Source organism: Halichoerus grypus, chromosome 9 (genome assembly GCF_964656455.1).
Source record: "Halichoerus grypus chromosome 9, mHalGry1.hap1.1, whole genome shotgun sequence".
NCBI lineage: Eukaryota > Metazoa > Chordata > Mammalia > Carnivora > Phocidae > Halichoerus > Halichoerus grypus.
Genome location: NC_135720.1, coordinates 49,538,472 through 49,550,651, shown reverse-complemented (window position 1 = coordinate 49,550,651; position 12,180 = coordinate 49,538,472). Strand labels below are relative to the sequence as shown.

At 35.3% G+C, this 12,180-nt stretch overlaps 1 protein-coding gene across 4 annotated transcripts in view; it reads right to left on the bottom strand.

Moving 5' to 3' along the window:
- REV3L (REV3 like, DNA directed polymerase zeta catalytic subunit) overlaps positions 1 to 12,180 on the bottom strand; it is a 179,791-nt gene that overhangs the window by 9,661 nt on the left and 157,950 nt on the right. For all 4 annotated transcript variants that reach the window (XM_078054859.1, XM_078054860.1, XM_036105337.2 and 1 more), the window contains 3 exons: positions 6,694 to 6,808; positions 2,519 to 2,656; positions 215 to 405 (listed from right to left, as the gene is read on the bottom strand). In XM_078054859.1, coding sequence (XP_077910985.1) covers positions 215 to 405; positions 2,519 to 2,656; positions 6,694 to 6,808 — 444 coding nt within the window. The remainder of the gene's footprint in view (positions 1 to 214; positions 406 to 2,518; positions 2,657 to 6,693; positions 6,809 to 12,180) is intronic.

Genomic DNA, 12,180 nt, shown 5'->3' with positions numbered 1-12,180 from the left:
GTAGTTTCTCAAGGGAAGCCCAAAAGAGGAGTTCCTTCTTCCTCTTCAGAGCTTACAAAGTATGGGAGAGCATCTATTTACCTTTAGTGAGGCTTCATCTGGGCAGGTGAAGAAACTGCCTGTGGACTAGCTGTCTTCATCTATGCCAAACCACTCAGAATCCCAGGACTACACTTGCTGATACTGAGAGTTCTGCTGTGGTGTGTGTCATTACCTTGTAAGTTCCAGGGCTGGCACACAAGCTCCAGGTTTATAAGAGGAACTTCCTCTGTATTCCTTGGCAAAGATAAAATCTTGGATGCTGGCTTTTCCTTCCAGAAGCTTCATACATTGTCGCTGAACATACTGTTTAATTAAACTTATATCTCTTGTTTCAAATAGCAGCTTCAGAGAACGCTCAAGTATCTTTAAAAAAAAAAAAAAAAAAAGGATATGTTTAGAAAAATATCCCCTAGTACATTTCATCTTTGTTATATTTTCAGTTATGTAACTACTGGGTAATTTGCCATTTACCTAAACAATCTACTCTATAGTAACTGGATAGTAAAAATGATTAAAAATTGAAAAATATTTTGGAGATCTTATATAGCTTGCTATTTCTAAAAACAGAGTATCAGGTAGTTTGAGGAAAATCATATCAAAATAACATGCAAATAAAACATTTGCTATGTAATGAGTAACATGAAATACTTAAGCACAAGAAGCCAGACATGATTTCATGTATTGTTTTTTATTTGCCTGTTATAGACTCAGGTGGACAGACAGAAGTTTGTCATATCACCAAGCAGTGAAATAAAAATCAGTCTTTTGCTTTCATAGTGTCAACAAATATATATTAATTGTGATGGAATTTTCTATGCTGGAACTATTTCTGATATGCAGTGGATTTATGTAGTGGATTGAATTTAAATTAGTTCTAGGTTAAAGTTCTGTATCTTATTATGAATCCTGGAACCAATGCATATTTACTCACTTAGTTTGCTAATTTGGCTTAAGTACAATTCTACCCTTGGAGAAAGAATGCATTGGATGATATCTCTTCAGAAACTAGTATTAAATAATATCTCAAATTCATATAACGTTATATATATATACCATAATATACTGACTGACATTGACAACAATCTATTGTGCTTTTTATGCTCTTATAAAAATCAGTGGGTAGAATATGATCCAGCAATTGCACTACTGGGTATTTACCCCAAAGATACAAATGTAGGGATCCGAAGGGGTACGTGCACCCCGATGTTTATAGCAGCAATGTCCACAATAGCCAAACTGTGGAAAGAGCCAAGATGTCCATCGACAGATGAATGGATAAAGATGTGGTATATGTATACAATGGAATATTATGCAGCCATCCAAAGGAATGAGATCTTGCCATTTGCAATGACGTGGATGGAACTGGAGGGTATTATGCTGAGCGAAATAAGTCAAAAAGAGAAAGACATGTATCATATGACCTCACTGATATGAGGAATTCTTAATCTCAGGAAACAAACTGAGGGTTGCTGGATGGGGGGTGGGGTGGGAGGGATGGGGTGACTGGGTGATAGACACTGGGGAGGGTATGTGCTCTGGTAAGTGCTGTGAATTGTGCAAGACTGTTGAATCTTAGATCTGTACCTCTGAAACAAATAATGCAATATATGTTAAGAAAAAAAAAAGAAGAAGATAGCAGGAGGGGAAGAATGAAGACGGGGAAATCAGAGGGGGAGACGAACCATGAGAGACGATGGACTCTGAAAAACAAACTGAGGGTTCTAGAGGGGAGGGGGGTGGGAGGATGGGTTAACCTGGTGATGGGTATTAAAGAGGGCACATTCTGCATGGAGCACTGGGTGTTATGCACAAACAATGAATCATGGAACACTACCTCTAAAACTAATGATGTAATGTATGGTGATTAACATAACAATAAAAAAATTAAAAAAAATCAGTGGGTAGAGTACTGTTCCATTTATACCACTTATTTTTGGTTTGTTACAGAAGGAGTCTGGGCCTGAGTAAAGAAAAAATAGAAAATACTATGGTTAAAATTACTGTGGTTGAGAAATTTAGGTAATTTATGGTACCACTGTTCAGAAATCGAACTTGTATTTAATCATTCAAGTAAATAAAATTTCAGTTTATCTAGAATGGACTACTTATAAAATTATTCTACTTATAAAATTATTCTTTTGCTAGTTTCTTTATCCTGCTCTCTAGGTTTTGGGTGTTGTCATATGATAACATATTATCATCTCCAGGTGATAGGCAGGAAATTCTTACCAAGTTATGTGTTTTTTTTTAGCAATTGTGATAAAAGGTAAGGTGTGGGAAGAAGTCAGAAACTAAGGACTAAAATCAAGTTGTTTTCATTAGAAATGAAATTCTCAAAAATCATATTGTTCCTCCACTGATAGTTATACATAGTCACAGAGGCTAGGAGGGCCACCGTGATGTGTGCTTAAGGATTTTCACCAGATTCTTTAGCAACTTACTTCTTAAAGATGAAAACAAGATAGGTAAAACTTACCTTAGAAACAGCAGGGCAGGAATCTCTTCTGACTGTTTCTATTCCTTTTGCATCAAATACCGGGTCCTTTTGTTCCAGTGTTTCATACATGTAACCCACATACCTCTTTTTTGTTTGTAAGACACAGGGCAAATATAGCTGTAATGGATTAACAAAATGCCTCTCAATTACCATTCTCCCCTACCATGAATATCTTTTTATGTCTTTAACCAAATATTAATCGCACACATACAAAATCTAAATATGGCTTAGCACCAATTAAATTCATGATACAACATTTAGAGGGGAAAGCACACAAAATGAATTGTCTTTACTTCCTTACCACTCAACTCCTTTGTTTGCACTATCAAATTTTGCCCTTACTGTAGCTGACACTGCTCTCTCAAAAGTCGTCAATCATATCTATTTAAACAATTAAAAATTACTCTAACACCTACATATTTAAAAATTTTAAGTACAAAATTAAAAGTTATAAGAGAATGTACTGGTCCTCCTGCCTCTACTTTCCCTGCCCTAGAGGTATCCTCTGTTATTGATTTCCTGTGTACCCTTCCAGAGATACTTACACACATAATGGTAGCTTACCATATATATCATTCTGTACTTTATTTCATTTATTAATGTATCTTGGAGAGCATTCCATCCTAGTACAGAAAGCTCAGTTTATTTTGTAGATACATAGTATTCCATTATGGGAGGGTATCACAATTTATGTAACTAGTTACCTACTACTGTGGGTCATTTAGGATGTTCCCAATCGGTGTTCCAGTGAACAACCTTGCATGGATTATTCTACTGGATAAATTACTAGATTAATGGTTGTGTGCCCTCCACCCCCTTTTAATGCTACCAAATTGGTCCTTTCCTCTGTCCCCAAGCTTTATCAATAATTGCACTAAATGTAAATGGTCTAAACATTCCAATTAAAAGGCAGAAGTAATCAGATTGGATCTGATCAAAAAGTAAGACACAGCAATAAACTACTAAAAGTGCACTTCGAATGTAAGGACATAGGTTAAAAATAAAAAATGGAACAGGATACACATGCTAACACTAATCAAAACAAAGCTGGAGTGGTTATATCAATATCAGAAAAAGTAGGCTTCAAGACAAGAAATATTATCAAAGATAAAAATATAAATCTGTCAGGAAGATAAATAATCCTGAATGTGTATGGACCTAATAAGAAAACTTATAAATTATGTAATAAAAACTAGCAGAACAAAAAGGAAGAAATAGGCAAAACCATGATTATACTTGGAGACTTTAGCAACTCTCTCTTAGAAATTGACAGAAAATCATTAGGAATACAGAAGGCTTCAACACCACCACTATTAACATGACCTAAGTGACACTTACAGGACATTCCAATAAGCAGAATACAGATAGCTTTTAAGGTCACATGGGAATATTCATTAAGATAGACCATATGCTGGACCAAAGGACAAATTTCAATAAACTTAAAAGCATTAAAATCATACAGAGTGCATTATTTGACCACAATGGAATTAAATTAGAAATACAAAAAGATCTCTGGAATATCCTTTAATATTTGGAACTTAACAATTCTAAATGACATTAGACATTAGGTCTTTATCATTGAAACAAATGAGTAATAATGAAAATACAAGATACCAAAATTTGAAGCTAAAGTAGTATTTAGAGGGAAATAGATATCTTAAAATACATTAAAAAATATTTGTTTAGTATCAGTGATTCAAACTTCTAAATTAAGAAGACAGGAAAAGAAAAGCAAACTAAACCCAAAGTAAGTATAAGGAAGGAAATAACAAAGAGTGGAAATTAATGAAATGGTTTTCCAAAAAGTTCAGTAAATGGATAAACCTCTAGCTAGATGATCAAGGCAAAAAAAAAAAAAAAAAGAAAAAAAACCAAATTATCAATATCAAGGAGGGATGTCACTAAAGATCTTACAGAAATCAAAATCACAGGAAGTATAAATAATTCATGCCAATAAATCTGACAACCTAGGAGAAATGGACAAATTCCTTGACAACTGCAAGTTATCAAAACTGACATAAGAAGACCTGAATATTTCAATATATATTAAAGATGTTAAATTTGTAATTAAAAATCTATGACTTCCCTCCCTATCCCCCCAATAAAATGTCAGGACCAGAGAGCTTCACCGGTGAATTCCATCAACATTTAAGAAAAAAAAATAACTGTACTAATCTTATATACATGGGAACATTTCCAACTCATTTTATGAAACTAGCCTTTTTTTTTTTGTCCCAAAGACAATACAAGAAAAAACTACAGATCAATATTCATCATGAACATATACATCATAATCCTTAACTAATGTTTATTTTCTTTAAGAAGTTTTGCAGTTTTTGCTTTTATGTTAGGTCTATGATCTGTGTCAGGTAAATTTTCATGTCTGGTGTTATTTTCTAAACATGTCATGCTCTTCACTTTGCCAGATGGGCTGAGCGAGTGTCCACACCATGTGTATGCTTCTAGGACAGCACTCATTCTCACTGTTTTCTAGCTGTTCTCCCCATCTGTGCACCAATTAGAATGCCCACTCTTCAGGGTAGATACCATATCCTAGTCTTTTTTGAAATCTCTTCTAGCACAGTTCTTGCTCCGGTATAGTTACTTTTACCCTTTTCATACCTGTTCTCTTAAATCAACCATTTCTAACTCCTACCCAACCTTCTTTCTCAGTACCTCTTGAATTGTCCCTTTTTTATTTTCCCTAGTTCAGGCTATACAGGTTGCACCCTACCTTGAGATGCCCCTCTTCCCGATCCATCTTGTGTATCACCATGAGAACAATCCTCCCCAAACAGCTCTGATCATGTCATGCTCTTGTTCGATAAACTTTTCTGAATTAAGTTTAAACACTTCAGCTTGGCATTCAAGACACTCTGCAACCTGGTCTTAACTTTATTTTCTAGACTTCTCTCCCTGTACTCTATATTCCCATATTGTGCTTTTCTAACTTCATATCCTCCTACATACCACTTTCTTCTATGCAGAATGACTGCAGCCCCATGGCTGCCTATTGAAATTCTAACCATTTTCTGAGACACAGTGCAATATTACCTCCTACATGGAGTCTCCCCATACAGCCCAGGAGGAAATAATACCTCCTTTTATTTGTGCTCTTACAGTGTTTAGGGAGATTGCGCTCATGAGACTTTCTGTAAGTTTAAAATAAAAGGTTTCTAATCTTTCCTTTTAGGTCATTGGCTCTTAGAGAGTGCGACTGTGTCTTATGCTTCTTTGCATGCCACACCTCTCCTAGCTTAGTATCTTTTATAGAACTAAATACATATTTGATATCTAAAGTAAAATGAAAATAGTCTAAGGTCCTTATGGCAGACTGCACTATCCAAAGAAATAGTATCTGCCATCCCACATGGTCTTAACAGTGTGACTCTGACATTCTTCCCGTTAAGAGATGGGAGTCTATGTTCTCTCTTAAATCTAGACAGGCTATGATGCTGTGTGACTTTGAGACAAGGTCATGAAAAGCAAAACTGCTTTTGTCTGTTTTTCCTTGGGATGTTCATTCCTGGAACTCAGACCCATCATGCTGTGAGGAAGAACACACGGTCCCAGGGAAAGACCAAGTGTAGGTGTTCCAGCCGACAGCCCCAGATGACGTTCCAAACAGCCGCCAGCATCAACCCCCAGACATGAGAGTGAGCAAGCTTCAGGTGATTTCAGCCATTAGGTGTTGGTTGGATCACCTTCAGCTTTAAGGAGTTCCTCTTTATTGCTGAGTAATATTCCATTGTATGAATATGCCACATTTGCTAAGGACCTAAGCATTGTGGAGCAGAGACATGCCATCTCTGCTGCACCCTTTCTGAATTCCTGACCTATAAAATCTGTAAGCATTATTAATAAAAAGGGTGTTTCACACCATTAAATTTGGGGGTAGTCTGTTACACAGCAACAGTTAACTAGAACAACCTTTTTATTTCTTTATATAAAGACATTACTAAAAAATTGAGAAAACTGCACAAAACTAAGGGAAAATATTTTAAATTTAACACTTTGTAGACCCATATACTATTACTGATCCTGAAAATGTATTGTGCAAGTCCAAAATCTCTAGAAGGTATGTAAATTTCATACATGATTACTAGTATTTTTTTTTTTTATGTGATTACTAGTATTAATTACATTTCTCTTACCTTTTCAAACTTCAATTTCACTGGTTTAGGATTGGTAGCAGTTACAGCTTCAGCAATTTCCTGACCAATCTTAAAAGACTGCTCCTTAGTGGCTCCTTTCAGTAGCACAAACATACTAAGAAGATTAAAAATGAGGAGGTCATTGTAACAAAAAAATTTCATCAAGAGTAACTTTCCTGGCTAATACTCTAACACCAAAAAAAACATTTCCCCCCCTCTTACTCTGCCTTATTAAGTTGCTTCCTATTTAAGCTTTCTTGTTTTACCATACTTTCCTTGTATAGCTTATTACAGATCTTTTTTTTTTTTTTTTTTTTAAGATTTTATTTATTTATTTGAGAGAGAGAGAATGAGAGACAGAGAGCATGAGAGGGAGGAGGGTCAGAGGGAGAAGCAGACTCCCTGCCGAGCAGGGAGCCCGATGCAGGACTCAATCCCGGGACTCCAGGATCATGACCTGAGCCGAAGGCAGTTGCTTAACCAACTGAGCCACCCAGGTGCCCTGCTTATTACAGATCTTTAAGACACTTAATATTTCTAGTTTAGCTACACACAGACCAGCTTATCTGTCAGAGCTGCCAAGGTCTTGGGTCATTCCTAGACAATAATGGCTTTATATGACACACAATTACATCAGTCATAAAATAAGAGAAAATGTGATTATAAAGAAATGGAAAATTTACTTGTGATATGGGAGGAAATTTCCTTTCAGAACCACCCAACTTAAAAAAGACACACATATTTTGTAATATATGTTCACTGAAGAAGTGTTACAAAACATAAAGCACAAAGAAGAAAACAGCCACCTAATCTTACCATTCAGAAAAAAGGCACTACAAATCTTTCTGGGTATATCTGTAAATCTCTTCTCACTTGGGATCAAAGATCATTATTGCTAGATAACTTTCTCTTTCCATATAGTTGTACATCTTAACATTTCCCCACATTGTTTAGTTCTTTTACATTATTTTAACAGTTGTATTGTATTTCAATGTATGGATATTATAATTTAACCAAACCTCCATCATTGAAAATTTAGGTTATTTTAATTTTTTGCTAATATTTCATATATAATAATTTGTCACACCTCTGATTATATCCTTAGAACAAATTTCTATCAGTGAAATTTCTGGGTAAATGGTATACACTAAAAAAATATATATATATATTTTTGAAGATTTTATTTATTTATTCATAAGAGACAGAGAGAGAGAGGCAGAGGGAGAAGCAGGCTCCCCGCTGAGCAGGGAGCCCGATGTGGGACTCAATCCCAGGACCCTGGGATCATGACCTGAGCCGAAGGCAGACGCTTAACCATCTGAGCCACCCAGGTGCCCCACTAAAAATATTTTTTGAAAGATACTGTCAAATTTGAATTTCAGAAAGATATTTCTTTTTTTAAAAAATATTGCTATTTTAAATTTATTTTATAAAAGGCTTTGTCATTTATATGTATACTTAAAAGGTATTCAAATAGTAAAATTAAGAGTTTACATTTATTAAGTTTTTTTTAGGTTTACAACAAAATTGACAGGAAGGAAGAGACTTCTAATGTACAATTCCAACAGCAGTATATGCAGGTCAAGAAGGAAAGATTTCTAATATAAATAAAAAACTGCAATACAAAAAATACTAAAAAACCAAAAAAACAAAAGTATTGGGTATTTTTCTCTAACATAATCCAGTTAACTTTATAATACACAATCTGTGACCAACAGAGTAGCTAATAAATATATTTAAATAAGAGAGATTATAAAGTTGATCTTCATGTATGATTTTTTTGTAAATTTTATTATTTATTCATTTTGAGAAAGAGAGAGAGAGAGCAGGGGGAAGGGCAGAGGGGGAGAGAGAATCTCAAGCAGACTCCATACTGAAGCACAGAGTCTGATGCAGGGCTCGATTCCATGACCCCAAGATCATGACCTATGCTGAAATCAAGAGTTGGATGCTTAACTGACTGAGCCACCCAGGCGCCCCTTCACTTATAATTTTATTTATTTTTTACTTTTTTAAAGATTTTATTTATTTGATAGAGAGAGACACAGTGAGAGAGGGAACACAAGCAGGGGGAGTGGGAGAGGGAGAAGCAGCCTTCCCGCTGAGCAGGGAGCCTGATGCGGGGCTCGATCCCAGGACCCTGGGATCATGACCTGAGCCAAAGGCAGACGCTTAACGACTGAGCCACCCAGGCGCCCCTATAATTTTAATGGAAAGATATTAAATAGTAATGGACAATATCTTGAAACATTATCTTAAGATTCTTGTTCCTAGTCTTGGGGCCACATAAACCAATCTCATATTTCTTAAATGTTTTTTATATTGGACTTTAAATCTCATTTGGATGGTTTCTTTGGAAAAGCTTTCTCTGCCAATACTGGAGACAATACTTAGAGTCTGATACGAAAAGCTTAAGAAAATGAGTATTTATTCAGTATTACTTAAGGTCTTTAAAAATGGTCTCAATCTAAATTAATTTTAAAGGCTATACTTTGATCCAGCTTTCTATAATTTTTTTGTTGTTGTTGTTAGGCTCATCTGATGCTTATTACACCAATATAGCTTTATTTTTAAAATAGCTTTTAAAATTCCCTTTTGAAAGATTATTTTCAAAAGCAACTTTACTGAGGTATAATTTGCATATAACAAAATGAATACGTCTTAAGTGTACAGTTCCATGAATGCCGACAAATGCATAGATTTGTTATGGGCTGAACTGTGTCCCCCTAAAATTCATATGTTGAAGTCCTAACCCCAGTATACTTGGAGATAGGACCTTTAAAGAGGTGATTAAGTTAAAAAGAGGCCCTAAGTTAGGTGGTGAGGATGAGCCTAATGTTACTGGTGTCCTTATAAAAAGAGAATATTTGAATATACAAAGGAACACCAGGGGATGCACATGAGCAAAGGAAAGGTTATGTGAGGACACAGAAAGAAGGTGACCACCTATAAGCCTAACAGAGAGGCTTCAAGTGAAACCATATCTGCCGACACTTACCTTGGACTTCGAGCCTCCGGAACTGTGAGAAAATAAATTTCTGTTGTTTAAGCCACTAAATCTATGATATCTTAGAAAACTAAGGACATTTTCATCATCCCCCAAAAGACCCATGTACTCCTTTGTAATAATTTTCCACTCCTAGCCCTAGGCAACACAAGACCTGCTTTCAATTACTACAGATTAGTTTTTTTTTTTTCAAGAATTTTATATAAATGGAACTATATAGTATGTACTCTCTTTTTTTTTTTTTTTTTTTAAAGATTTTATTTATTTATTTGAGAGAGAGAATGAGAGAGAGAGAGAACACATGAGAGGGGATAGGGTCAGAGGACGAAGCAGACTCCCTGCCAAGCAGTGAGCCCGATGCGGGACTCGATCCAGGGACTCCAGGATCATGACCTGAGCCGAAGGCAGTCGCCCAACCAACTGAGCCACCCAGGCGCCCTAGTATGTACTCTCTTATGTCTGGCTTCTTTCAGCTTATTTTTGAGATTCATCCATGTTGCTGAAGTAACAGTAACTAGTTCCTCTTTATTGCTGAGTAATATTCCATTGTATGGATATGCCACATTTGTTTATCCATTCACCCTCTGGTGGAAATTTGGATTGTTTGTGGTTTTGGACTATTATAAATAAAGCTGCAATAAACATTTACATCAAGACTTTGTGTGGACCTAAATTTAAATTTCCTTTAGGTAAATACCCAGGAGAATTGTTGAGTCATATGCTAAGGGTATGTTTAACTTGAGATGTAACTGCCAAACTTTTGTTTTTTAAAAGATCACTATGCTTAAAATTAAGGTCAGGTGCAATGATGATGAAGACACTTTGAAATTAAAGTGCATATATACACATTTCTATAAAACTCTAGGACGGGAAAAACTAAGCTGTGGTAATAGAATCAGATAAGTGGTTGCCTGGTGGTAGGGGATGAAAGTGAGGGACTGACTGTGAAGGGGTACAAGAGAACTTTCTACGTTGATAGAAATGTTCTGGACCCTTACTGAGGTGGTAACTGGTTACACGGATCTATACATGTATATACTGAACTATATACACTGCGTATTTTCTTTTTAAAAATAGTGCACTTTTTTGTTAAAAATTATACCTCGATGAACTTGATATCTTAAAAGTTATTATTATAGGGTATATATAAGAGATTTTACCCAGTAGTTAGTGGGTTTGAGTCCATCTATGTTGTTTTGGCCAGTTTTATTTGGAGCTAAGCTTCAAGACAGCTGGCCAAGATTAATGGAAGGTCACTTAACAGAATGGAGGTGACTAGCCTACAAAAAGAGACGGTTTTAAAATGAAGTTGTTTGTCACTGGTGCTTTTAATCTAGTTAAGTAACATTTATCTTTGGGTTGAGAGATCCAAGTACACATATAGAGCAGTGATTTTCACGTGGTAGAGGGTGAGTGGGAATATTAGAATAACTTGAGAGGCCTTTCTTAACTATAATCAGATGAATTTCCCAAGAGATTCTTTTTAAAAATTTTTTATTTTTTTTAATTTATTTGAGTATAGTTGACCCAAGAGATTCTAGAGAGCTCTTATTAACTAATGGGAGTAGGTCATATCCCACTAGGGTGCAGTAAATACGATTGAGAACCACTATTCTATAAAATAACTGTTTGAACCACTAGTCAATATTGTAATAACTTTGTATGGTGACAGTTGGTAACTACACTTATCATGGTGAGCATTTTATAATGTATATAATTGTCAGATCACTGCATTGTACACCTGAAGCTAATACTATATGTCAATTATATTTTAATAAAAAATCATTTAATTGAAAAAAAGAAATGCAGTGTGTTTATTATACTTTCTAAATGGACAATAATGCATTAACTGCTTTAGAAAGAGAAACACCCTTCTAACAGAGTAATTTTGATGCTTTGGTAACTGATCTCCCTTAGTTAGACCCCAAGATTCATAAAATCAGCACTTTTGAAATTGGAGGGAGGCAATGGTCATTCACCATCATCTATCAGATTTCTCTCATTCTGATCATGAGGCAACTGAGCTTCAGAGGGGCTAAGTGATTTGTTAATAACCATGCAATCAGTTAGGAGTACAGCTAGAAAGAGAATCCAGACCTCCTCACTCTCAATGATCTATTATCCCTAAAGCAGTGTTTCTCAATCTTTTGTCATTACTGTCTTCTCAAAGAAAAAAGTTAAAAAAGTAAATATAATAAGAGAAAATAATTAGCAAGGAATAAAATATTGTTGGGTTGGGTTGAACTTTGTGGGGCCTAAACCCATTGTACTATCTAAGTACTATTTAAGTTTTGCTCCCTATTTGTACCTATTAGGGTGATACTGTTACCATTGATAATGCATATTCTAGAGTGACTTGCCCTCATACAGTATATTTCAATGAAATGATGAATAAATTTCTTTGATCGGAATCATAAAACACCTGTGAATTCTGACTTAATGAGAAAGCACCAGCTAGGAATCAAAAGACACTGAGTACT